Raw genomic sequence first — 25,153 nt, forward strand, 5'->3', positions numbered from 1 at the left:
TCAATTCTTGTAGGTACACTTGCACAAAGTCAAGGATTTTGTAGGATTATAGTCAGGTGTATGATCAACCAATTATAACAAACAGGTGCTAATGATCATCAATGTCACACGTAGGTTGAAACACAGTCATTAACTGAAACAGAAACAGCTGTGTAGGAGGCTTAAAACTGGGTGAGGAACAGCCAAACTCTGCTACCAAGGTGAGGTTGTGGAAGACAGTTTCATGTCATGGCAAGACTGAGCACAGCAACAAGACACAAGGTAGTTATACTGCATCAGCAAGGTCTCTCCCAGACAAAGATTTCAAAGCAGACTGGGGTTTCAAGATGTGCTGTTCAAGCTCTTTTGAAGAAGCACAAAGAAACGGGCAACGTTGAGGATCATAGACGCAGTGGTCGGCCAAGGAAACTTAGTGCAGCAGATGAAAGACACATCAAGCTTATTACCCTTCGAAATCGGAAGATGTCCAGCAGTGCCATCAGCTCAGAACTGGCAGAAACCAGTGGGACCCAGGTACACCCATCTACTGTCCGGAGTAGTCTGGCCAGAAGTGGTCTTCATGGAAGAGTTGCAGCCAAAAAGCCTCTGACGTGGAAACAAGGCCAAGCGACTCAAGTATGCACGAAAACATAGGAACTAGGGTGCAGAAAAATGGCAGCAGGTGCTCTGGACTGATGAGTCAAAATTTGAAATATTTGGCTGTAGCAGAAGGCAATTTGTTCGTCGAAGGGCTGGAGAGCAGTACAATAATGAGTGTCTGCAGGCAACAGTGAAGCATGGTGGAGGTTTCTTGAATGTTTGGGGCTGCATTTCTGCAAATGGAGTTGGAGATTTGGTCAGGATTAATGGTGTTCTCAATGCTGAGAAATACAGGCAGATACTTATCCATCATGCAATACCATCAGGGAGGCGTATGATTGGCCCCAAATTTATTCTGCAGCAGGACAACGACCCCAAACATACAGCCAAAGTCATTAAGAACTATCTTCAGCGTAAAGAAGAACAAGAAGTCCTGGAAGTGATGGTATGGCCCCCACAGAGCCCTGATCTCAACATCATCGAGTGTGTCTGGGATTACATGAAGAGACGGAAGGATGTGAGGAAGCCTACATCCACAGAAGATCTGTGGTTAGTTCTCCAAGATGTTTGGAACAACCCTACCAGCCGAGTACCTTCAAAAACTGTGTGCAAGTGTACCTAGAAGAATTGATGCTGTTTTGAAGGCAAAGGGTGGTCACACCAAATATTGATTTGATTTAGATTTCTCTTTTGTTCATTCACTACATTTTGTTGATTGATGAAAATAAATGATTAACACTTTTAACACATTTTTGAAAGCATTCTTTGTTTACAGCATTTTTCACACCTGCCTCAAACTTTTGCACAGTACTGTATATATATATACATACATGTATATACATACAGTTAGGTCCATAAATATTTGGACAGAGACAACTTTTTTCTAATTTTGGTTCTGTACATTACCACAATGAATTTTAAATGAAACAACTCAGATGCAGTTGAAGTGCAGACTTTCAGCTTTAATTCAGTGGGGTGAACAAAACGATTGCATAAAAACGTGAGGCAACTAAAGCATTTTTTTTAACACAATCCCTTCATTTCAGGGGCTCAAAAGTAATTGGACAAATTAAATAACTGGAAATAAAATGTTCATTTCTAATACTTGATTGAAAACCCTTTGCTGGCAATGAGAGCCTGAAGTCTTGAACTCATGGACATCACCAGATGCTGGGTTTCCTCCTTTTTAATGCTCTGCCAGGCCTTTACTGCAGTGGCTTTCAGTTGCTGTTTGTTTGTGGGCCTTTCTGTCTGAAGTTTAGTCTTCAACAAGTGAAATGCATGCTCAATTGAGTTAAGATCAGGTGACTGACTTGGCCATTCAAGAATTTTCCACTTCTTTGCTTTAATAAACTCCTGGTTGCTTTGGCTGTATGTTTTGGGTCATTGTCCGTCTGTATCATGAAACGCTGCCCATTCAATTTGACTGCATTTAGCTGGAGTGGAGCAGACATATGTCTCTGAACACCTCAGAATTCATTCGGCTGCTTCTGTCCTGTGTCACATCATCAATAAACACTAGTGTCCCTGTGCCACTGGCAGCCATGCATGCCCAAGCCATCACACTGCCTCTACCATGTTTTACAGATGATGTGGTATGCTTTGGATAATGAGCTGTTCCATGCCTTCTCCATACTTTTTTTTGCCATCATTCTGGTAGAAGTTGATCTTGGTTTCATCTGTCCAAAGAATGTTTTTCCACAACTGTGCTGGCTTTTTAGATGTTCTTTAGCAAAGTCCAATCTAGCCTTTCTATTCTTGAGGCTTATGAGTGGCTTGCACCTTGCAGTGCACCCTCCATATTTACTTTCATGCAGTGTTCTCTTTATGGTAGACTTGGATATCGATACGCCTACCCCCTGGAGAGTGTTGTTCACTTGGTTTGCTGTTGTGAAGGGGTTTCTCTTCATCATGGAAATGATTCTGTGATCATCTACCACTGTTGTCTTCCGTGGACGTCCAGGTCTTTTTGCGTTGCTGAGTTCACCAGTGTTTGCTTTCTTTCTCAGGATGTACCAAACTGTAGATTTTGCCACTCGTAATATTGTAGCAATTTCTCGGATGGGTTTTTTCTGTTTTCGCAGCTTAAGGATGGCTTCTTTCACTTGCATGGAGAGCTCCTTTGACCGCATGTTGTCTGTTCACAGCAAAATCTTACACATGCAAGCACCATACCTCAAATAAACTCCAGGCCTTTTATCTTCTTAATTGATAATGACATAACGACGGACTTGCCCACACCTGCCCATGAAATAGCCTTTGAGTCAATTGTCCAATTACTTTTGAGCCCCTGAAATGAAGGGATTGTGTTAAAAAATGCTTTAGTTGCCTCACATTTTTATGTAATCATTTTGTTCACCCCACTGAATTAAAGCTGAAAGTGTGCACCTCAACTGCACCTGAGTTGTTTCATTTAAAATTGATTGTGGTAATGTACAGAAGCAAAATTAGAAAAAAGTTGTCTCTGTCCAAATATTTATGGACCTAACTGTATATTGTGAAAGATATAAAGGAAGAGACAACACTCTTATAAAGGTCTGGGGTTTTTCCTGCCCCGTATACTGTGAGGTCCGCTCGTCTAACGAAGACTTTGGCATACATATAAATGAATACAGCCAGGACAACATGTTAGTACAACAGGCGGATTTATATAACAGACGGACAGGAAATTAGGTACAAGGGATGATACAAAAATCCAGGAGACGTCTCGGTGGTGTAGAAGTGTGGAGCCGGAAGTAATGTCATCAGAATGGGATGGGGGTGTGCTTGTAATCACAGAAGGGAACTCGAGTGCGTGACTTCTTATGGGTTTGTTTGCTCTTCAGTTTTCCTGCTAAACAAAAGAGAGAGGAGTTAGCATTCTGTTCCAAACCTATTCCCTGGGGAGTATCACGCTCCATTAGTGCTGGGAGGTATACCGTTTCATACCGAAAACTGTTTTTTATTTCTGTTATGATATGGATTTTTCGTATACCGCAATACCGGTTTAAATAGCCTCAACAATGTTCAAAATGTGGCGCAGCGGGAAACTGTTTAAGGGGGGACCTTTTTCACTGCTACATCGCTAAACATGCATTCAACAGAGTACATGTGTTAGTGGAGGTATTGTGCGGTGAAAATGGACAGAGAACATTCAGAAACTGAAGCTGTAGCAGACGATAAAGTTGAACATGATAACACAGAAGAACTTTTGCCGAAAAAAGGAGCCGTGTCTGTTGTCTGGAGATACTTTGTTTTTAAAAGGTCGGATGTGGACCAAACAACTATTTACTGCAAATGCTGTCGAGCTAAAGTTGTCACCAGAGGCAGAATCACAAGCAAATTGCTGCACCACCTTAGCCGCAAACATGCCTTGGAGTACCATGAATTTATGGAACTAAGATTGGCACCCTCCACGTCCTCAGGTAAAACTGAAAAAGGCTAGAGGACATCTGAGTCAGACATCACTTGTAGACGCGTTTGCTAGAGGTACTACCTACAACAAAAAAAGCAAGCGGTGGATCAAGATAACCAATGCCATTACAATCCATATAACTAATGTGTTAGTGGACAGACATTGTTAACATTAACAGAAAGTGTAGTTGGTTTACAAAAAATATTTACTATTTATTCCTTTTCTAAGACATGTTCAGTGCAATAGAACTATTGACAAGCACCTCTAGATATTTTACTAAGTCTAAATGCCTCTTTGGATGGTTGAAAATATGTTGTCAAAATTTTAGTTTAAGTTATTTGCAAATTTGTTCAATAAAAAGGTTCTATATTCATTAAAATGTTTTTTTGTACAATGTACAATTCTCATGACAGTGGAATAGGTTATTCTTAGCCAGTCTACTGCAGTAATTGCAGTATGTGGTTAACATCCACTCATGCATGGGAAAAAAATACTGTTGAATACTGTGACTGCGGTGGGTTGGCACCCTGCCCGGGATTGGTTCCTGCCTTGTGCCCTGTGTTGGCTGGGATTGGCTCCAGCAGACCCCCATGACCCTGTGTTTGGATTCAGCGGGTTAGAAAATGGATGGATGGATGGATGAATACTGTGAAACCGGTATAATTTTGAAAAATACCGTGATATAGAATTTTGGTCATACCGCTCAGCACTACGCTCTGTTGAGCCGTTCGGCTGCTCCCTACTCACTCGTGTGTGACAATATATATAATACACACACAAACAAAATACATATGTGTATGCAGTTTGGATGTTTGAATTTATTTATTTTTGATTTTTGCTTATTTGTAGGTTGGTGCGGACTTCAATAAGTCAAAAGGGAAAACTGAACTGCAGCAGATTGCATCTGATCCAAATGACAAACACCTGTTTACAGTTGATAACTATGGTGCCTTGGATGGGTTGCTTCACTCACTAGAAAAAAGCATCACTGGCATTGAAGGTAAAACAAGTTACTGGAAACAGGTGTTTTTATACAGCTTTAACAAGAACTTAATACTAAATTTAAAAAATGCTAGTAAAAAGAAACATGAAATGAAATGTTTATGCTCAGACATAGTCATTGAGCTGTAAAGTTATATTAAATATTTTTCAGAATTTTCCCTAATCATCTGTTTGTGGTATAGCCACTACAAGAACAATGTGTAAGTATTTTACCATAACTACGAAATGACAGAAAAATAACATATTGGAGCTCAAGGGAAATGCAGCACTATTCCAGACTAGACTGGAAAATTTAAATCAATCCAATTTTGAATCTAACGAAGATAATAGTTTGAATGCTGAATATGTTTATTTTTTGTTTATTTCTAAGGGCCATTTTAGTTAGTTAATGTTATTTTAAATTAATTTAAGCATTTACCTTAACTTTAGAAAGTTTTGCTATATATTACAATGTACAGTAGAACACATATTTAAATAGATACTGGTGGGTTCTGTTTTAACACCTATAAGATAACATGTAAATAGAGTATTCTAAATTATTTCTTGTCATTTTGAGTAGAGATCAGTGTAATAATTGTTCTGTCTTGAGGTTAGCAAGGCATGGAAGATAAGCAGGTTCAAGATGAAGTGAAGTTAAACTTGCATCTCTTAGCAATAACCCTGTCTCTGTAAGATCATATGAATATACTATATGAAAGCAAAAATTGTAATGAAACTAAGAAAAAAACATTTTTCTTTGTTTCTTTCTTTACTTTTTAGTGAATTTTTGTCATTTTTTTTAATTTTTCACAAAAGTTTTTAAATGAGCTCTATTAGACGGCAGGTTTTCCTTTCTTATGCATTGATTTATTGCTATATCCAACCTTGACAGTTCAGAAGCTGCTTGATATTGGGAACCTGGAAAAGAGGCAGCTACAGTATGATATAAATATTTATTACTGCAAGTAATAATGTGAGGATGTTCAGTCCAGTTGGGCTATGTTGGATCAAAAGTTAATAAACATTACTTTTCTGAAAATATTTTTCTTTCATTAGGTAGACTAGGGTCACTTTCAATAGTTTTAGTGTCAAACTGGTGTGATAAACAGCCACCTTAATATTTTTGTTACTAGAAAAACTAGATAGATTAAGGAATAAAGTCAATCAAACTTTCAGCAGAAATAGAAACTTGTATTTGATTTGTTTGTGTTAGATTACCTTTATGACAGAACAACACTGCCTCCTATGATGTAATTGCTAGCAAAGTGGTTGATAAACAACCAGAATAACAGTCATCATAACAAAAACCATAATTCATGAGTGCCATTGCCTAACTCAAAATCAATGTTGAAGAAACACTGCCAAAAGTACTTTTTACTTTATAGTAAAGAAATTCACATTCTCTTTTTTAAGGGCTTTTTTGCAGGTTCAGATAGTTAGAAAATGACTGCAAAGAGGGAGAAGATTTTTAAGTATGAAAAATTCAAAGGTTCACAAAATGTTCATTGTTTTTTTATACTTAAAGAATTTGTTTAACAATGAAAAGGAAAAAGTAGCAAAAAGGCAAAAATAGGTTAAGCAACTAAATCAAAAATCAGAATCTAATAAAAGTACCTTATAGCCAAAGCAGGGATCAGAGCCAATAAATCCAAAAATGAAGCACAGAAATCAAGAATACAAACACAAAGCACTCCTTAAATTCAACTGGGGGCAGTACCCCAGCAACATATGTTGGTCATCTTACCTCGTTTGGCTCTACGTAAAGGAGACAGGGCAGATAATGAACAAAACTACATGTGTTAAAAGTATAATGCGAGAATACAAGTAATTAATAAACATAATATCAAAGAATATCACAAAATTACACAAAAAGTAAACCAAAAACACCATATACAATATAATCTTATGCTAGGGCAACAACACTGGATAAAACATAACACTGTTGATCCACAGATAGTGATGCATAGTTCATCAGCACTGAGACTTATGCAAAATGATCATAGCTGACAAACAGCAACATGACACACTGCCCCTTAAGGTGTGAGTAAAAGTACAAACCTAGGATAATATGCATATCAGATTGAATTGACAGCAAAAAAGGTACTTTGGAGTATAAAGAAGTAGTTTTTATAATGTAAGGCCAAAACTTTAAAAAAGTAGTCAAATAAATGATAGGGAAGAGATCATACTGTAAATATGAAGTCAAGTAGGACCAGTCAAAGGTGAAGCAAATGTGAAGCTAAAAAGCAGGATCCATCAATATATAAAAACATTAGTGATGTATCCAAAGTGCTAGTCAAAAAGTATAAACTAGAAAGCAAAGCCAAAAATTACAGATGGGACCACAGAACCTACCTCAATAAACTTTACTTTGAGGTTAAAGAACTGTGATTGTTACAGATGCAAAAAGGTACACAATGGTGTATTATAGATGATTGTCTCCTTTGAGCTCATCTATATATATAATTCACTAAACCAGAAGACAAGTAGCCAACCATGGAAAGCACGCCGGAAGGAGCGTGGATTCACTAAACCGCTGACAAGTAAGACGTCAATGGCGCACGCAGGAAGGAGCCACGCCCACCAACTCTTAGACCATTGGATACGACGAAAAAATCACAGCCACGCCCACCAACTCGGACGCGACGCCTCGAAAAACATGCCATCATTTCTGTTTGTCTGTGCCACAGGCCACTTGCAGCTCTGAGCCACGTTGACTTTTCATTAGTCAACCTCAGTGGAATCTTGGTTCACACAGAGGCAGCGCCAGAGAAAGACAGAGGCACACACAGGCAGCGCGAGAGAGAGAGCCACGCACACACAGGCAGCGCCAGAGAGACAGAGGCACACACACACACACAGAGGCAACGCCAGAGAGAGACAGAGGCACACACAGGCAGCGCGAGAGAGACAGCCGCGCACACACACACAGAGGCAACGCCAGAGAGAGACAAGCGCATACACAGGCAGCGCGCGAGAGAGAGCCACGCACACACACAGAGGCAGCGCGAGAGAGAGCCGCGCACACACATAGAGGCAGCGCCACAGAGAGACAGAGGGCACACACAGGCAGCGCAAGAGAGAGCCGCTCAATCCTTTAAAACTGAAGTTAAAACACAATGAAGGAAGCAGTCTTTAAAAACCAATAAGAGATGTGCCTCTTTTTCATTAGCGTCTCACCTGCTTCAGGCCCTGCAACAGTCGAGACGCTCTCTCTGCAGCTGACCTTCTCTGTGCCTGACTCCACTACTGTCAGTCGCCTGATTAAAAATGGCCTTTTGAAGGTGAGCTATGGACCCGCTATACCACAGGAACACATTGCCTTCGAGCCTGCTCTCACTCACTCTAACGTACCAGCATTCTCTCTCTCTCCTCACTCGCTCACACACTGCACAGGGGAGAAATGCCCGAAGCACGAGTCTACCCGGAAACCGTTTCAGCCACACTTCCACGCCCCTCGCTACACTGTGAGTGCGATGATTATTTATTTAAAAATGGGCTTTTGAAGGGGAGCTGTGGACCCGCTATACCACAGGATCACCTGTGGCATTGCCTTCACATTGTTTTCCTTTTATTTATAATCCTGTTGAGCAGATCAGACACCCAGGCAAACAACACTGAATAATCAATAGCTCCAACTACTTTGTCCGCCCCCACTCCTCACCTGAGTCGGTTTCATCTCTGTTCAGCAGTGTTTGCCAAACTCGGTCCTGGTGAACCCCTGTGGCTGCAGGGTTTTGTTCCAACCAGATTCCTAATCATTAATGCCGGTGAAACTCATCCAGGATAAGTCGGCTTTTCAAACGCAGCCGTGTAGCAGATTAGTCTAGCACAGGGGTAGGCAACGTCGGTCCTGGTGAGCCGCAGTATGTGCAGGTTTTTGTTCCAACCCAGTTCCTTAACGAGAACTCAATTATTGCTGATGAAGCACATATTGCTTAAGTGACATTTTAATGCTTCATTTTAGTGGTCTCGCTTGTTAAGGTTCTCCAACCTTAATTGCTTATTTCAATCTTAAACTGCTGCATTCAGTGTTTTAATTGCTCCTTATTAGCAATAAGATGTAAAAGACAAAGCAGCCAGCAGTTCTCCAGCTAGCTTTTTTCCAATTACATCTCTGTGTGTTCATCATGCACTGTTTGATTTAATAAAACACTTAATAGAAAAATGTGACAGACTGAAATGATCTGTTTTAGGCTTCATATCATTTGGATGATATCTTTGGAAAGGAAAAAAATCTACGATATAAGAGCCTTACATTGCACAGACTAACAAGCCATAAAATTAAATAAGGTCTGAGATTGGCAATGATTGGTTTCTAATTAAGCAATTGGGTTGAAATGAAAACCTGTAGCCACTGCGGCTCACCAGGACCGACGTTGCCTACCCCTGGTCTAGCAAGATGTAATAATCTGAGATGAATGCGCGCCCTCGCGCTGAGTGAAAAGCCAATATATATTAAATCTACAAAACATGATCAGCAAGTCTTTGATAGGCTACAACAAAATGATGAAAGAACGGGCGCATTTTTTTCACACAAGCTGAGTGGGTGGGTGTTAGTTAGTTAATTAGCAACTCGAAGGATTTCAAGATATAATATACACAAGAGGTAACACTGCAAAAGCGGCCCAAACCAGAAAAGACAGCTGGCAAAAAGTGGCTGACAAATTAAACGCGTGTGCATTGTACTTACTGAAAGCAGCGTTACGGATTTTGCAAATGTTCATTTTTTTCCTTCTGCTTAAAAAACATTGAAAAAGCGGCGCGGATTGGTTTGCAGCGTGTTAAACAGTTTGTTTGTCGCGGATAATTTGCTATCCACACAGGGAGGAACCGTGAAGCGAACCCACAATCTTCCACTGTCTCCTTACTGCAAAGCATCCGTACTACTACAGCGCCACAAGGCAGTTAAAGAATGCACTGGGCTACATGTTCATTTTTTCCCCTGTGCTTAAAAGACATTAAAAAACTGTTTCTCAACTGTGACTCCGGAACAACTCAGTACGCGAAATGTGGCCAGAATTGCAAACAACAATGAAAACTCTACGTGACTCACAGGTAGTGATGGGCCGCTCGATACTCAGGTTTCGACACTGTGTCAAGCTTTCTAAGCACTGCAGATTTTAATACTTGATCGAATAATGACATCTGTGATTTAAGGATTTCACATTTTCTTTCTCAAATGTGCTTACCTATATCATGACAAAGTACAGGGATAAACCTTTATTTTCTGTCTACTCCGTTTTAATTAAGACAGAGCAAAGAAAACATTTAAGGCTATTAAATGTGATCTCAAGAAAAGATCAGGGTTAATTATAATACTAATAACAGGAGCGATTATAATGATACAGTGCAAAAGTAAATACTAATTGAAAGAGCTGGGAATGCATGAGGTGAGGCGTCTTATTTTGTTTAACTCTTGCTATCGTATAGTGCGTATCGTATAGGACTTCTGTGCTCGTCACGGATTGTCCATAACGAACACCATGTTCAAGCATAGGGGTGTTCATATGTGCACTTGGCACCAGGACACCCTAGGCCTCAGTTCGATGATCGACTTTGTGGTCGTGTCATCGGACTTGCGGCCACATGTCTTGGACACTTGGGTGAAGAGAGGGGCGGAGCTGTCAACAGATCACCACCTGGTGGTGAGTTGGCTTCGATGGTGGAGGAGGAGGCCGGTCAGGCGTGGTAGGCCCAAACGTGTTGTGAGGGTCTGCTGGGAACGTCTGGCAGAGCCCCCTGTCAGAAGTAGCTTCAACTCCCACCTCCGGCAGAACTTCGACCACATCCCGAGGGAGGTGGGGGACATTGAGTCTGAATGGGCCATGTTCCGTGCCTCTATTATTGAGGCGGCTGACCGGAGCTGTGGCCGTAAGGTGGTTGGTGCCTGTCGTGGCGGCAATCCCCGAACCCGTTGGTGGACACCGGCAGTGAGGGATGCCGTCAAGCTGAAGAAGGAGTCCTACAGGACCCTTTTGTCCTGTGGGACCCTGGAGGCAGCTGATAGGTACCGGCAGGCCAAGCGGAATGCGGCTTTGGTGGTTGCTGAGGCAAAAACTCGGGCGTGGGAGGAGTTTGGGGAGGCCATGGAGAACGACTTTTGGACGGCTTCGAGGAGATTCTGGTCCACCATCCGGCGTCTCAGGAAGGGGAAGCAGTGCAGTGTCAACACTGTATATGGTGGGGATGGTGCGCTGCTGACCTCGACTCGGGACGTTGTGGGTCGATGGGGGGAGTACTTCGAAGACCTACTCAATCCCATTAACATGCCTTCCAATGAGGAAGCAGAGCCTGGGGACTCAGAGGTGGGCTCCCCCATCTCTGGGACTGAGGTCACCGAGGTGGTCAAAAAACTCCTTGGTGGCAGGGCCCCGGGGGTGGATGAGATACGCCCAGAGTTCCTCAAGGCTCTGGATGTTGTAGGACTGTCTTGGTTGACACGCCTCTGCAACATCGCATGGACATCAGGGACAGTGCCTCTGGATTGGCAGACCGGGGTGGTGGTCCCCCTCTTTAAGAAAGGGGATCGGAGGGTGTGTTCCAACTACAGAGGGATCACACTCCTCAGCCTCCCTGGAAAAGTCTATTCAGGGGTCCTGGAGAGGAGGGTCCGTCGGATAGTCGAGCCTCGGATTCAGGAGGAACAGTGTGGTTTTCGTCCTGGTCGCGGAACAGTGGACCAGCTCTATACCCTTAGCAGGGTCCTGGAGGGTGCATGGGAGTTTGCCCAACCAGTCTACATGTGTTTTGTGGACTTGGAAAAGGCATTCGACCGTGTCCCTCGGGGAATCCTGTGGGGGGTACTCTGAGAGTATGGGGTACCGGCCCCCTTGATAAGGGCTATTCGGTCCCTGTACGATCGTTGCCAGAGCCTGGTCCGCATTGCTGGCAGTAAGTCAAACCCGTTTCCAGTGAGAGTTGGACTCCGCCAGGGCTGCCCTTTGTCACCGATTCTGTTCATAACTTTTATGGACAGAATTTCTAGGCACAGCCAGGGCGTTGAGGGGGTCCGGTTTGGTGGGCTCAGGATTGGGTCACTGCTTTTTGCAGATGATGTTGTCCTGTTTGCTTCATCAGGCCGTGATCTTCAGCTCTCTCTGGATCGGTTCGCAGCCGAGTGTGAAGCGGCTGGGATGAGAATCAGCACCTCCAAATCCGAGACCATGGTCCTCAGCCGGAAAAGGGTGGAGTGCCCTCTCAGGGTTGGTAGCGAGATCCTGCCCCAAGTGGAGGAGTTCAAGTATCTCGGGGTCTTGTTCACGAGTGAGGGAAGAATGGAGCATGAGATCGACAGGCGGATCGGTGCGGTATCCGCAGTAATGCGGGCGCTGCATCGGTCTGTCGTGGTGAAAAAGGAGCTGAGCCGCAAGGCAAAGCTCTCAATTTACCAGTCGATCTATGTTCCTACCCTCACCTATGGTCATGAGCTATGGGTAGTGACCAAAAGAACGAGATCGCGAATACAAGCGGCTGAAATGAGTTTCCTCTGCAGGGTGTCTGGGCTTTCCCTTAAAGATTGGGTGAGAAGCTCAGTCATCCGGGAGGGGCTCAGAGTAGAGCCGCTGCTCCTCCGCATCGAGAGGAGTCAGATGAGGTGGCTCGGGCATCTGATCAGGATGCCTCCTGGACGCCTCCCTGGTGAGGTGTTCCGGGCACGTCTAACCGGGAGGAGGCCCCGGGGAAGACCCAGGACACGTTGGAGGGACTATGTCTCCCGGCTGGCCTGGGAACACCTTGGGATTCTCCCGGAAGAGCTAGAAGAAGTGGCCGGGGAGAGGGAAGTCGGGGCATCTCTGCTCAGGCTGCTGCCCCCGCGACCCGACCTTGGATAAGCGGGAGACAATGGATGGATGGATGGATATCGTATAGTGCATTCTGCCTGTCGGCGTTAGTTATATTTATATTTTTTAGACATCACACACTAGAAGCTGCTGACGAACCCTTCTCTTCGTTGTCAGTCTGTAGCTATGAAAAAATAAAAGCAATACGACTTTTAACAGACGCCATTGAAGTGTATCATAAGTTTCTGTAACGTTAATGAAAATGGCCAGGAGGTGTCATGAGAGAGGTGAGTGTCAAATGCTTCGAAGCTTCGATACGATTTCCGACACAATTGCTTCAAACGTGTTGATGCTTCGCGAGGCTTCACCCCGCCCATCACTACTCACAGGTTACTGAACGAGAAATCAGCAGACTAGCATGACGGATGGGGCGTAATGGGCGTCCTTCCCCTCTCCTCCGGATTTTTCAAATGTTAATTTTTTCCCTGTGCTTAAAAATCATTAAAAAAGCGGCCTGATTATGCGGCGTATGGTACGCCGCGGGCTGGCTAGTACTTTTTATTTCCCTATCCCCTATTATGTGACAGCTTCATGATAGGTGTTTCTTAGTAAGAGCCACAGACAAGAGGAGCTAGGGAAAAAATGACATCCAAAACAAGGGGCTGGGACATATCATCAGCCCATTCATGGATTGCTGTAGCACAGTGGTTTCAACATAAATTCTCTTGCTCATCAATAATAGAAGCAAACATAATTTATTGAAAATAATAAAGTAAAAATAATCCAGAATTACCCACAAAAGCTTTTGACTGGCCACTTTAAGTTTAAATTGAGTGTCAATGATTGCCAAGATCAAAACATATTAAGACAAAAGGACTGATAGTCATATTAAATGGAGAAGCCAAATGGAAAAGTAGAGTTGAAATCAGAACTTTCCTAAAAAATATTTTAAAAATCAAAGAAAATCACAATATTGTACAAAGGCAAAAAAAACCAAACCACAATATACCAAATGATATTTGAAAAACATTAAATAAAAAATAACCTTAAACCAGAGCAACAAAATTAAGAATCAAATTTAAATTTGCAAACTCGCATAACCCACATAATCCAGATCAGGGTCATGGGGGAGCTGGAATCCATCACAGCTAGCATAGGGCATAAGGCAGGAAGAAACCCTGGACAGGACACCAATCCATCACAGGGCACATTTGCAAAGTCGTTTTTAATATCTGTACAAAGTTTAGATGCTGTTTAACATGCACAGTAATTTTTATAATGTGATCATGATGCCGATCATTATATAGCTAAAGATTCTGAAATGGTGGAGCCCACAAAAACAAGCACAGAAAATGGTGATATGCATGAAGAAAAGAACACAAAAAGTGTGAATGAAATGAGCGCACCAAACTAATGATTAAAATAATAAATAAACACTTAAGACAAAAATTGGACATTATCTGTGAAATCATTACAGTGGCATCGTTACTACCCACATAAAAACTGCAAAGTGTATATGAGAGGCAGACTATCCTATATGCATATAGCAATCTAAAAGATAGTAGTAAATAACATACTTAACTCTTTCTCTGGACAGGAACACAAGATGTAGCTGCCTTTCAATTTGAGCTGTCAGAGGCGGGATTTAGCACTCATCTTACTGAAGATGTAAGTATTACTAATAGATATTGAGGTTGAATAAATTTAACAAAGAATGGTAAGAGAAGTTTGAGATTTTCTATTTAAAATCAGTGCTGCTTTTGTTTAAGCACATTGGAGAGTTATACAATTTAATTTTATCATCATAACAACAGCAGTTGTATTGCGTAGAATTCATGACTTAAGGGTGCAGATTTCTTGCATAGTTGTGTTAGGTCCATAAACAATATTCAAAGCCTATTGTGCCATTTTTTAAAAGCAGAAACAATCCAGTAAAAACAACAATGCATGTTTTTGTTTTGTATACATTTTTCCAATCATGTACTAGTACTCTCAGAAATGACAATGTATATGAGCAGGGTTGAATGTTAACCAATCATCATCAAGTTACTTTGTGTTAGTCTTAACAAACCTACTGTGAGCACAAGTCTCAAAGACATGGAATCAAAGTTTGTTAAAGCTGGAAAAGACACAGATGCAGTAGAATAAGTTGTTAAAATAAATGTCAGTGAGCTTGGTTGGAGAAAAAGATGAGTGAAGGACTATGCATTGCCACTTAGTGTAGCAAATTAAATGAAGATGATACACTAAGTATTCTAAGAAGGATGAGCAGAAAAATGGCACAGGGCAGCTATTCATGCTCTCCAGCCTAAATCAACATTGCCAGGCATGATAATCACCAAAGCTGCTGCTGCATCAATGCCAGGCCATGTACTGTATCCAAAAAAACAATATGGATCACAAGATTACATAGGATGATGAATCATTTAGAATAACTCAACTACTCAATGACTTGTGCAAAAAGCCATCAGAAGACTAAAATGTTGTTTCTCCTGAGGAAGTGGCAGCTTCCTCATTTTCATCTGCTAAGAAAAGTGATTATATCTGCAGAAAGAGTGGCCTAAATCAGCAGTAGGTTTGTTTTATTTATAATATAAAATAAAGATATAATAGATTGTCATGTCTTCGGTTTAGGCATTGGTCGTACTTGCCTATTTTTTAAAATCCTGCATGATTTCACTTAATAAACCAGGAAAACCTCATTGGTCTTTCAAAGCAGAAATGGCTTTCATTATTGCCATTTTTAATCAATTATGAAATCAGTTCAGAAGTAAAAATAAGCCATTTGTGCCTACTTTTAGAGTGAGAGGATATGAGCCATCAGCTGTGAGTTGAAATGTTTTTATTTTATAGTCTTACTTAGCCCTGATGAGGGAACACAAGCATTCTGTTTATCCTCTGAATGTAATGGACTTTGCTGCAGTAGTACGTCCGGTCATTTTCTAACTGGCTTACTGTATCTGTACCTGTGGCTAGCCTACAATGATTTATTAATTGAGCTACTCCATATTCATTGCAAAATAAAGTACATTTAGTTAGTGTTTCAAAACTTCCATATTTGCCAGACATTTGTGTGGCTCAGCTTATAATGCTTTAAATCATGGGGCAACCTTCTGTATAACAGCTTAAAACTAATAAGCAAGCATTGAATTTGTGTAGTTTATTGGGTCCTTGAAGACATGTAGTGTAACAAGTAAAATATGATATATTTGAATGACAAAGGAGCAAATAGGATACCATCTCCAGTTAAGAGTAAGTACTGCAGCTCTGATCCTTCAATTGTAATAGCTAGTTCTTGATTTTTCAATATGCATAAGCCTTAACAAAGTCTAATCACTAACATCAGGAACTTTGAAAATAACAAACTTCTGAAACAATTGATTAATCTATAATTGCCAACTTTGTTTTAAAAAACGTAGCCTGTGTGATAAAAGGAGACACTTAAGATGCCACAGAAACGATCTACTGTTGTTTGTGGTTTCTGGCATAATTGAGGCAACTACAGCATGTACATGCAAATGGAGTTAAAACACAAAAATGTGCTATTTAAGCCTGAAATCAACCATTCCGTAATTACTGTACTTGTTTCATTACCCAGCCAGCATTGTGAATCAAGATACTGTATATTTAGTTGTGTTGGATACATGTATCTTATAATAAAGGAAATACAAACTATCAGTTGCAAGCAAGGGATTCACACAACACTGAGTTGTACATCCTTCATATGGTTTTACCATAAGCTACTCGTAACATTATAGACGGTGTAAGAAAGTAAGCAGAGACAAATAAAGATTTGGGCGCCTGTAGGCAAATCCCATATAATTGGGATATAAACATGGTTTATAAACAGCGTTGACAAAAAAAAGGTCTTTTCAGATGACAGTCTAAATATTTACTGCCCAAGGTGGTGGAATTTCAAGACTTCTGGCAGGACGAAGCAAGTCCAGGTGAGCTGAAACCTGAAGTGCCACCATTGGTGTTACAGTTGTCAGTCTATGGGTTTGCAGAAGGAGGAATAAAAAAGGCATTAGTATACAGAGCTAACCTGTACAGTGGCGGGGAATTACCATCACCAGAGTCCTTAAGCTGTCCCCAATGTGCACACGCGTGACAACTGGTAATGCCTTTTTATTCTCTTTATCAAAGCAATTTGAAGGGAATAAATGTTTTTTGTTTGTGAATAATTAAAATCCAAGAATTATTAGTATCAGTGGCACATGCATGAGTACACATAGTTAGAATTCATGCAGGAATCACTTTTTCACTTAAAAAATCTCATTTGAAGGTCAGTCCATTATTTCGGAATTCCTGTAAAAATGTGTTTATTGTGTTGTTTTCAAGGAGGGTCATTTTGGTGATAAGGTATTTACTACTTTAAAATTCTCCCTAGAAAAGGATTGACTTACCGGTAAGTGCAAGAATTTGTGATGTCCACCAAAGTAAAGTGGACCATAATTTGTTCCAAAACTCTGGTCGTAACCCGATTTGGTCGTGAACTGAAGTAATTTCCCCCATAGGATTATATGTAAATACAATTAATCTGTTCCAGACCATACGAACTGTATGTAAATATTTTTTTTTTTAATTTTTAAGCACAAATATAGTTAATTAAACCATAGAATGCACTGCGTAATAGTAAACTAAATGTAAAAACATTGAATAACACTGAGAAAACCTTGAACAACAGAGAAAACTAACACTACAATAGTTTGCACTATAGCGCTACCAACCGCAGGCTAAAAACACTTTTTTAATGAGTTTTAAGCACAGGGAAAAAAATGAACATTTGAAAAAATCCGTAATATAATAAACCACCAAGAAAAGTAACATTGCAACAATGCACACTGCGAACCGATCGCTGTAAACAGAAGTGAAAACAAAATCAAGCCCAGTGCATTCTTTAACTACCTTCTCTACCTTATGCCTCCAGCTCTCTCTCTCGCGCTGCCTGTGTGTGTATGTCCCTCTCTCTCTCGCGCTGCCTGTGTGTGTGTGCGTCTCTCTCGTGCTGCCTGTGTGTGTGTGTGTGTCTCTCTCTCACGCCTGTGTGTGTGTGTCTGTCTCGTGTGTGTGTCGCGCTCTCTCTCTCTCTGTCTCTCTCGCTCACTGCACAGGAAATGCACAGGAAGAGACTGAACACTTACAAACCGAAAGGGAAACTGGCTTGTTCGTATACCGAGTGTGTGGTCATGAACAGATGCAAACGTTTGGCAAACTTTTTGGTCGTAAACCGATTTGTACGTGTTCCGAGACGTTCGTGAACCGAGGTTCCACTGTACTGGCAATTCAAGTTTTCATCCCAGTTGTGTTCACACTGTTCACATATGTGCCATATGGGCTTTCACTTCTTCCTAGTTATGAAAACTCCATTGACTTCAAAAAATGTGTTTTCAACAATAAAGTTTGATTTTTAGCAGCTCCATTTGCTGCGCTTCTCTGTGATTCTTCCACTAATGAATCGGATATCATGTTATTAAACCAGCCAGCCTTATTCTTCAAAGCAGAATTATGACCAGAGACTCAAGAATATATGACCATGGTTGGAAGATTTGAAACACTAACTCACAAATGTTATTGTGGACTCAATATTGGCATATAGAGCAGTTCATTGTGTTAATGTGGTAGACCAACCACAGGTATAAAGATAGTTGCTTGGATTAAAAATTGTTTCAATGGTTATTGCTAAAACAGTAGCTGGTACTGCCCCTGTGGAGTTTGCATGCTGGTTAAATAATTCTTTATTTGTCCTAAGTGGAAATTTAGTTTTTCACAGAAGCTCAGGAAATATTATATCAAACAACAACAGCCCCCAACAAACACAAACAAGAAAGACCCAAAAGAAAAAAGAAAAAATCTGAGTTGACTAAAGATAAGAGAGTAGTTACGGTGTGGCATTATAAAGGTGTACTACTGTTGGTATGAAGGGGCCCCAGTAGTATTCCTTGATACACTTTTGTTGAATAAATCGTTAGCTATAAAAGTACTCAAATGCAGTGTGTCAAAGAGAGGATATTCTCTCAGTGTCTGCTTTTCTTCTTCTCCTATATCTCAAAGATGCCCAAGTTAGATTATTTGGCAACCTCCACATTGTCCCAGTACAAGAGATTATTGATATATGCAAGTGTGCCATCCGTGAGAGTGGTGCCTTGACCAAGGTTGGTTCCTGCCTTGCACCCAGTACTTTCTAAATAAGCACCTGGCAACCGTAAACTGAAAGTCCAGGTTAGATGATAGATACATCTGTAACTATGTCTATTGTGTTCACAGAATGAATGCTAAGACTCTTTTTCCTTATTGGGGAAAGATGGGGTGTTTTTATTAGTTACAGATCCATATTGCCATCATTTCTAATTTCCACATTTGACCAAACTTGGCAATTTTTCTAAAGATCTAACTGGTGGCAGCTCACAGCTGATTATATGGTCATGTCAAAGCATGGAAGAATTATATATTTTTCTTTCTGAAGTCCAATACATACAGTAATAAAACAGAACTAATAACCTTTTATTTTTCATCTTAAAAGAGTATCAGGGTTTTCTTTTTATTATTTATTATGGTTTTTTTTTAAATAGGTGGTACAGTACATACAGTCATATGAAAAAGTTTGGGAACCCCTCCTAATTCTTTGGATTTTTGTTTATCATTGGCTGAGTTTCAAAGTAGCAACTTCCTTTTAATATATGACATGCCTTATGGAAACAGTAGTATTTCAGCAGTGACATTAAGTTTATTGGATTAACAGAAAATATGCAATATGCATCGTAACAAAATTAGACAGGTGCATAAATGTGGGCACCCCAACAGAGATATTACATCAATACTTCGTTGAGCCTCCTTTTGCAAATATAACAGCCTCTAGATGCCTCTTATAGCCTTTAATGAGTGTCTGGATTCTGGATGGAGGTATTTTTGACCATTCTTCCATACAAAATCTCTCCAGTTCAGTTAAATTTGATGGCTGCTGAGCATGGACAGCCTGCTTCAAATCATCCCATAGATTTTCAATGATATTCAAGTCAGGGGACTGTGACGGCCATTCCAGAACATTGTACTTCTCCCTCTGCATGAATGCCTTTGTAGATTTCAAACTGTGTTTTAGGTCATTGTCTTGTTGGAATATCCAACCCCTGCGTAACTTCAGCTTTGTGACTGATGCTTGAACATTATCCTGAAGAATTTGTTGATATTGGGTTGAATTGATCCAACCATCAACTTTAACAAGGACCCCAGTCCCTGAACTAGCCACACAGCCCCACAGCATGATGGAACCTCCACCAAATTTGATAGTAGGTAGCAGGTGTTTTTCTTGGAATGTGGTGTTCTTCTTCCGCCATGCAAAGCGCTTTTTGTTATGACCAAATAACTCAATTTTTGTCTCATCAGTCCAAAGTACTTTGTTCCAAAAAGATCCTGGCTTGTCTAAATGAGCATTTGCATACAACAAGCGACTCTGTTTGTGGTGTGAGTGCAGAAAGGGCTTCTTTCTCATCACCCTGCCATACAGATGTTCTTTGTACAAATTGCGCTGCATTGTAGAACGATGTACAGATACACCATCTGCAGCAAGATGTTCTTGCAGGTCTTTGGAGGTGATCTATGGGTTGGTTGTCTGTAACCATTCTCACAATACTGCGCATATGCCGCTCCTGTATTTTTCTTGGCCTGCCAGACCTGGGTTTAACAGCAACTGTGCCTGTGTAATTCCATTTCCTGATTACATTCCTTGCAGTTGAAACTGACAGTTTAAACCTCTGAGATAGCTTTTTGTCGCCTTCCCCTAAACCATGAGACTGAACAATCTTTGTTTTCAGATCTTTTGAGAGTTGCTTTGAGGATTCCATGCTATCACTCTTCAGAGGAGAGTCAAAGGGAAGCACAACTTGCAATTGACCACCTTAAATACCTTTTCTCATGATTGGACACACCTGTCTATGAAGTTCAAGGCTTAACGAGCTAATCCAACCAATTTGGTGTTGCAAGTAATCAGTATTGAGCAGTTACATGCATTCAAATCAGCAAAATTACAAGGGGACCCACATTTTTGCACAGCCAGTTTTTCACATTTGATTTAATTTCATACAACTAAGTACTGCTTCACTAAAAATCTTTGTTCGGAAAAAACCCCAGTACTCAGATGTTCCTAGGAAATGAAAGACATACCACTGTTATCTTTTTTGTTGATAATAGAGTAAATTATTATGCAGGCTGAGAGGGGCTCCCAAACTTTTTCATATGACTGTATACAGTATGTTCTGCAATGGCTTAACATTCAATTTGACCAGTGCTGCTTTCTGTACTGCTCCCAGTGCTGCTGAGATATGCTCCTGCCCTTTGAAACAGTTTTGAGAATGCAGGCTCACTCATGCACACAGCTTACTAAATGCCATTTGCCCTAATCTGCTTATGTTTGGAAATGTGAGTGGAAAACCCACACAGACTCAAGAAGAACATTCAGACTCTTCAACTAAAAGCCATGGTGTTTAAACTTAGCATGCTGGATCAATGTGGCAGTAGTTGTAACCACAGTGCCACCATGCTGTCCCACTATACTGTGTGTTAATTTAATCTCTTCATTTCTTTTCAGGGAACTCTTCTTTTTGGTGCTGTTGGAGCATATGATTGGAGTGGGGGTTTAATTCTAAAGAAAATGAATGATGTTAAGTTTTTGAATGATTCATCTTCATCAGCTGGAAAATATTCCTACCTAGGTAACTATTTCTAATATAATTTGTAGGCCTCACATCACTCATGATATGTTATGTATACATTTCAAGAAAACAATATAAAGTTAATATAAGATGGAAGGTAAATTAATTATATATTTTCTACATAAATTGCAATTATTAATGGAAATATATATACAGTAGAACCCCTGTGGATTTGGTTTCTGCAATTTCAGTTATCCATGGTTTAGAAAATATTAAATTGAAAACATTAAACAGAAAATTCCAGAAATAAATTATTGGTGAATTCCGTGTACAGTATGTTGCAAAAATCCAGCACACGACAGCAGCTTGTTGGGTTGTGTGCCTTTGTGTCTGACGTCGTTTTCACCACGCTGACACATCAGGTACAGTATTAACCAGTCTGTAGCCTCTAGCGTTCGCTAGTGTTGTTGTGAAAATATCTCTTAATTTTGCTTAAAAATGACCCCAAAGCACCAAAGTACACGTAGTGATGCTGGCAGTTTCTTCAAAGCCTGCAAAGAGAAGCCACAGTGCTTCCCATCAGTGAAAACAATAGAGTACGGAGAAGCTGGTGAGTACCCACAATATGCAAAGATAATTTATTAAGAAATAAACGTAAAAATTTAATATAAACATGTGTTTAAACATGATATTTTTTTCATTGCTCCATTTTCCTTGAAGGTTAAGCTAAAACGTATAACAATGCACAATGTAATTTAATATTACTTTATGATGGTAATGTCTTATTGTGCATAATTCTTCAATTAAACTTCATCATAGGTATGAATATACCTGTAAATGAAAAACATGAAAAACGACTTACAGTATATACTGTATAGGGTTGCCTACTATTTGCAGTTTTAGGAATCTGCAGTAGGTCTTGGAACGTATCACCCAAGGATTTAGGGTTCTACTGTATACAAACAGTTGAGACCAAAAGTTTACATACACCTAAGCTAAAGACTTTCACGTTACCATACATTTCCTTTGTTAAGTCAATTATGGTATAAATTTTATTTCCATAAGTGGTAATGTCAAAATAATAGCGAAGAGATAGATTGATTTCAGCATTTACTTACTATATCAGATTTTTAGTGTGTGAACATTTATGTACACCAAATTGAATGTCTGTTTAAACAGTCTGGAACATTACAGAAATTGTTGTACTGTAATAACTTTTTGAAGCCTCTAGTTGCAAAATTTTCTTATTTGAGTTAACTGGGAATGTGGCTGTGGTTGTATTAAAGGGCAATGTTGCACTTGATATGATGGGAACTTCAAAGCAATTTAGCCAAAACCTCAGGGAAAAAAAAAAGTTGTGGACCCTCGCTTGTCTGGTTATTCCTCTGGAGCAATTTATAAATGACTGAAGGTACCAGAAGCTTTCTTTTGTACAAACACAGACAGTCACAAATTAACTCCCAGGGAAGAATGAATTTTACTAACATGGCTTAAACTGAACCCCAAGACAACAACAAAAATCTAGTGAAGGAGTTGGAGGCATCAGGTGCCAAAGTGTTTATATCCACCATTAAGAGAATCCTTTATTGCCATGGCCTGAATGACTGTCAGGCAAGGAAGAATCCCCAACACAAGTCTGTCATAAAAAAGACTGAAGTTTGCAGGTTGTCACCATAAAGACCTGGGGCCTCATGTATAACACTATGCGTAGCTCACACTATAACATGGCGTAAGCACAAAAGCGAGAATGTGCGTACACACAGAAAAATCCAGATGCATGAATCTGTGTGTACGCAAACTTCCACGTTCTTCCACTACATAAATCCCGGTCAGCTTATAAAAATAACTGCTGTCCTGCCCCAACTCCTCCCAGAATTATGCAAATCAATATAAATAGCCTTTAAGCTCAGCCTCATGTGAAAGACAATGGGAAAAGCACGGGGGAAAATAGAAGAATTTCAGCGAATACCAAGTGGAAGCAAGGAAAAACTTACTATTTGTTGGTTTAAACAGTGATATAATCAACAAAAGGAAGTTGATCAAGTGACATAGACTGTTGGGCAATATTATAACTGTAGTGCAAGTTTACAGTGAGGTAATCTATACATATTAATAAAAGGCAAAGCCCTCACTGACTCACTGACTGACTGACTGACTGATTGACTGACTGACTGACTGACTCACTCATCACTAATTCTCGAACTTCCCGTGTAGGTGGAAGGCTGAAATTTGGCAGGCTCATTCCTTACAGCTTACTTACAAAAGTTAGGCAGGTTTCATTTCGAAATTCTACGCGTAATGGTCATAACTGGAACATATTTTTTGTCCATATACTGTAATGGAGGAGGTGGAGTCACGTATCGCGTCATCACGCCTCCTACGTAATCACGTGACCTAAAAACAAGGAAGAGATTTACAGCACGAGTCAAACGCGGGAACGAAGGTAAATGACGTTAATTTTTGACTGTCTTTTAATACTGTGTAAGCATACATATTAACACATGTGCAATTAAACGTGTGCATTTACGGGGTGATTTCTCAGGCTTAAAAGCTCGCCTTTTATCAAACGCGGGAACAAAGGTAACTGACGTTGTTCACTGTCTTTTAATACTGTGTAACCATACATATTAACACATGTGCAATTAAACGTGTGCATTTACGGGGTGATTTCTCAGGCTTAAAAGCTCGCCTTTTACTAAAAAGGTAAATGCAAAACTATTTTCAATCATTCTATGATCTGCTTCTCACAACTGAAGGCACCATGGCTGATGTTACGTCATTTGCTGTCCGACCATAAGCGTTACCTGCTAGGTAACCGGACACTCACTTCACTCCCTTTCGGGAATCGAACCTCTGAGGTTTTCTTTTGTTCTTAATTAAAATTTAAAAGCAATACTTCACCGCTGCTAAGCCCCTCTAGCGCTGACGTCCGAGGTTCGATTACCGTAAGCAAGTGCAGTGAGTGTGTAATTACATTCACGGCATTCGTAGTCTGATTCACAATCTGATTGTATGGGTGGTTACTTCCAGGTAACGCTTACACTTGGCCACCAAGTCAGGTCGAAGTGATCACTCGAGTAAAGGCAGCTTCACAAAAAAACTGATCCTTAACAAACTGTTATTAGTATATTTTCCCTCAATTTAAAAACGTTTTATTTTCTTCTTAATAAAAATTTAAAAGCGGTACTTCGCCGGTGCGAAGCGCGTGGATTTGACCGACTGACACATACAGACATTTTCATGAGTGCAGGTACTTCGGAAAGAAAGCACCGTGTAAACCTAAAGTTTAAATTAACTTCAAAGACCTACAAAAAGTTGCCATTCATTTGAGGCAAGATTGCTTTTCTTCTGTACAACTATACGTTGCATTCTCAAAAGAGTGTGCTTGCACGGCTTCGGATATAGATATATATATATATATATATATGTATGTCTATATATAAATATGTAAGCTTATAAGTACTGCCTTACTTCTCTTTAAGAAAGGAAGATGTAATGATACTTGATTTAAACGATTCCATGTCTTCCTGGGTTTGCGTAGCTTATTGTCTAAAAAGGAGAAACCCTCATTTATAAAACTTTGCTGCAGATGACTTAGCTTATTGTCAATATCTTTACACGTTTTTTTAAGACTTATTGACTGAAACGGGCTTTCACGAAAAAAGTTAGGGCTTTGCTACAGGATACACCCTCCACAAGTTAAGCAAGTAAAAATAAAATATATATTTCTGTTTTATTTAAACCTTTTAAGTTCGTATGCATAGCCC

The 25,153-nt window shown here is 40.3% G+C and overlaps 1 protein-coding gene across 1 annotated transcript in view; it reads left to right on the top strand.

Moving 5' to 3' along the window:
- The window catches only part of itgae.2 (integrin, alpha E, tandem duplicate 2), a 120,785-nt gene that overhangs the window by 40,089 nt on the left and 55,543 nt on the right, over nucleotides 1-25,153 (top strand). Inside the window, exons 11-13 of the mRNA XM_028807184.2 lie at nucleotides 4,823-4,973; nucleotides 14,336-14,406; nucleotides 21,323-21,446. Of these exons, the coding sequence (XP_028663017.2) occupies nucleotides 4,823-4,973; nucleotides 14,336-14,406; nucleotides 21,323-21,446 (346 nt within the window). The remainder of the gene's footprint in view (nucleotides 1-4,822; nucleotides 4,974-14,335; nucleotides 14,407-21,322; nucleotides 21,447-25,153) is intronic.

This window comes from Erpetoichthys calabaricus, chromosome 8, assembly GCF_900747795.2.
Source record: "Erpetoichthys calabaricus chromosome 8, fErpCal1.3, whole genome shotgun sequence".
NCBI classification, from domain to species: Eukaryota; Metazoa; Chordata; class Cladistia; order Polypteriformes; family Polypteridae; genus Erpetoichthys; species Erpetoichthys calabaricus.